Source organism: Papaver somniferum, chromosome 9, assembly GCF_003573695.1.
Source record: "Papaver somniferum cultivar HN1 chromosome 9, ASM357369v1, whole genome shotgun sequence".
In the NCBI taxonomy this organism is placed as follows: Eukaryota; Viridiplantae; Streptophyta; class Magnoliopsida; order Ranunculales; family Papaveraceae; genus Papaver; species Papaver somniferum.
The window spans coordinates 173,089,356-173,092,978 of NC_039366.1; the positions used below are offsets into that span (position 1 = coordinate 173,089,356).

The 3,623-nt window shown below is 37.0% G+C and overlaps 1 protein-coding gene across 1 annotated transcript; it reads left to right on the top strand.

Moving 5' to 3' along the window:
• The first annotated feature begins 742 nt into the window (after positions 1-742).
• On the top strand, positions 743-2,656 carry LOC113312881 (probable aspartic protease At2g35615). Its single transcript, XM_026561614.1, has 2 exons — positions 743-908; positions 2,193-2,656. The coding sequence occupies exons 1-2, from the start codon at positions 743-745 to the stop codon at positions 2,654-2,656; spliced, it is 630 nt and encodes a 209-aa protein (XP_026417399.1).
• Positions 2,657-3,623: the final 967 nt, after the last annotated feature.

A 3,623-nucleotide genomic window follows, 5' to 3' on the forward strand; every position in this document is an offset into this window, starting at 1 on the left:
ACCAACTGTTGCACATGCACCTACATTTTATCCCACTTTTGGCAAGTTCCAAGACCTCGTTTTCTGTTGGTGCATATATATAAGAAGCGCTTTTGTGCCTATGTTTCTCCCGCAATGAATGGTTCCCAGGTTGAATTCCTTATCAGGTATATGCATGGACACCTCTTCTCATTTAATATTTTTTGAAATAATTTATTATATGTAAAATTGATTATTAGTCTTCTTTTATAACATTCAAGAAAATGATAGTCAATTATACGCGCTTGCTTGGGTATTCGTATTAGGTTAGAAAATGTGACTTCAAAAAATAACTAGGATGTACAAATTGGTGCACATGCGGTTTCATAATATAGTCTTCTCATTACAGATAATTACTTGTAGGATATTATGGTTGAATTTCTTGCCAGCAAGATGACAGTGTGATTGTTGATTACCTCTTCGTGGTGTACTACTTAGAAAAGATGAACTCTAGAAAAAAGGGCTTGATAGAACTTGCATGTAGCTGGGCAATGCTTATTTCTGTAGTGATCAATAATTCCGCGGTTAGCGTAAACGTTATACGCGAAAACCTTGTGTAGTTATAGTAAGCATAGATGTCAAATGCAACATGTCATTGTTAGGTGCAAAACTTTTTTATATACCTGCCGTTTTGAGCACAAATTGTTACAATAAGCTCATATTGAGATACTAATCTCTTGTTTTACAATGCTAGGTTGAGACAAAGTGTTCGTATTATATGAAGATGAAACTATGCAAGTTTAGTTTAGCATGCAAGTTCTATCGTGCAAATCCATCTGGTGCATCTATTCCTGCACCAATAGTTGTACCTGGTTTAGCATGTAAATTCTATCGTGCAAATCCATATGGTGCATCTATGCCTGCACCAACAGTTATAACTGACACCAACAGTTATACCTGCACCTACATTTTATCCCATTGTCATGTCTATGGATTTTTTGGATTTTTATAGATGTGTACGTGTTTATACACCAATGTAAACTAAGATTTAAGAAAAATGAGAGTTATATAGTCATATGGGTACTCTTTTTGTAGCCCTTGAAAAGAGCTTTCCGAATATATAACAATTTTGGACAAATGGTTTCAAAGATAAATTGTTTTTAAATTGTTTTTATATTATTTAAAATTGCTGAATCATTTTGAGTCATTTGGACTAAACTGTAAATATTTGGACTAAATGGTAAATAAAGAAGGTTATATATGTATTTTTCATATTTTAAATAACTTTTGGACTAAATTGTACCTGGTTAACTCGGGATGGACTAAACCGTATTTTTCCCTGTATTATTGTTTGCGGCGGGTTCTGATAAGATTGCATCCCCTCGCTGCTCCTGCCACTTTACATGTATGTTTGATGGTTACGTCATGCAACAACCTTTCGTAAACGTTCTTTTATTGAGTCAATGAGTCACCGATTTCTTTGGCTAACTCACTCGCTGTCTCACTTAGCTTTTGGGCTCTATGGAAATTGGTTAAAATTGACCAAAACATTAACAAATAGATGGGCTGAAAATAAGAATAGCCCTAAATTATTTTAGCCCCAACTAGACTTAATTCCTAATCTGGCCACCATCATAGTGTATGTAGATGGACATTACAAATACCAACAGAGAATTTCAAAGTCACAAGATTAGAAAATATTTTGTGTAGATATGACCAGTTTACCAGAAAAACCAAAGCACCATCTGGTAGGTTCTCTAGTATAATGTTTCTGTTTGTTTTACAAATTAAAATCTCTTTTACAAACCTTAGATAACCGGACACACATTGAGCAAGACTTATCCAAAAAATGGCCCTCTTCCTGCTAGTTTTTGGTGGGATGGGACCCGCTATATACTTGTGTGTAGGGCTATACAACGGGTAGGGTGGGGAGGATATGGTCTATTTCGCCACCCTACCCGCTAAATGGCGGGTAAGAAATTTTTTACCCGCCACCCTACCCGCCATTAAACGGATAAGATCCTACCCGACCCATTATTTGGCGGGTCGGGTAGGATAGGATAGCGGGTATAATCGTTTTCTTTTTTTTTACTGTTTGGTGAATGTTAATGCAAACACAACAACAAGTAAATTAACCTTTGGCAGCAACCATAAGCTAGTTGATGGATCAAAAGTTGTTTCAACTCCAATAATTTTTAAAGAAAACCAATCTTTCTATTATCTGACACTTGAAGCTATTAGTGTTGGTGATATTAGAGTTCCTTTCAACACCGGTACTAGCAGCAATAATGAAGTACTACTTGAAAAAGGGAATATTGTTATCGACTCCGGTTCTACGGTAACATCTCTACCAGCTGATTTTTACGCATCATTTGAAGCAGAAATGAAGAAAGCCATTACAGTTGATCCTGTTATTGATCCTAATACAAGTTTAAGAATATGTTATCCAGGGGATTCAGACCAAAGTTCGGTTCCAACCATTACTGCTCATTTTACTGATGCTGATATTGTTCTTAATCCCTTGAACCTTTTCAAACTAAACGGCGACAATGATGAGCTGTTTGCATGTCTAGCATTCCTGCCAACAGACGACGTGGCCATCTATGGGAATATAGTTCAGAATAACTTCATTGTGGAATATGACCTTGTGAACAAGTTGGTATCATTCATGTCAACAACAGATTGTCGAATGCCATAGAATCGAAGATTAAGGAGGAAGATTTTACCCTGAACGTTTGATCTACTTATACATGTTCCTGTAGAATCCTGCATATAAATAAGACAGTCATGGTAATGCATTATGTAATAAGTAACACATATATGATAATAATTCTCTACCGCATCATGGATTCATGTTATATAGATCAACCGACTGAAGTTCTACTTGGGTTTTGGATGGAGAGGCAACATTTTGCAAGGACCAAGCTTCTTCATTTGTATTTGAAGAAAAAAAACAATTACAAATTGACTAAGCAAAGACCTTGTCAGGCGGGTAAGCGGGTAGGGTAGGATATTTTCGGGTTTTATCCGTCACCCTACCCATTTGACGACGGATAAGATAAAGTTTACCGTCACCCTACCCGTCAATTATCGGGTAGGATAGGATGCGGGTAAAAATTGTGACGGGTAGGATAGGGTGGCGGGTAAGGGTAGGTTATGTGCACCCCTACTTATGTGCTGTTTTGGGTAGTCTCACCCATTGTTTGTAAAAATTCTACATGGACCGATACATTGAACAATAGTAAAACCGTATACTCATGTTCACACACTAAGAGCAACCACAGTCACTACTATATTTGTGGACTATAACCAAATTTAGTTGAAAACTCAAACGCAGTGGGTAGGACTAAACCCAAATATATTCCGTTTTTCTAGGGTTTGGGACTAAATTTGGTCTCCGACACGGACTATAACTAAAATTGGTGGGGCGAGACTTGTGTGTAGACGTATGCATAACATATGTTTAGAGTTAGGCGAGGGTTTAATCAACGCCCATTAGTATAGGCGCTCATATAATGTCCGTATGATGTAGACGTTGGTATAATATTTGTCCAAATAAAATCAAACGGACCCCAAATCTACGTTTCATCTCCATACGTTAATATAAAGTCCGCTCATCATCATACGCAGACTATACGTTCGCCAGACTAAATTTTAGTCTTGTC

What these genes read in the sequence shown, in the direction of transcription:
- LOC113312881 (XM_026561614.1), top strand. Translation starts at nt 743, where the DNA reads ATGAAACTATGCAAGTTTAGTTTAGCATGCAAGTTCTATCGTGCAAAT. An exon ending in AGTTATAACTGACACCAACA is followed by an intron (nt 909 to 2,192) that starts GTTATACCTGCA and finishes TGACACTTGAAG; the next exon opens with CTATTAGTGTTGGTGATATT.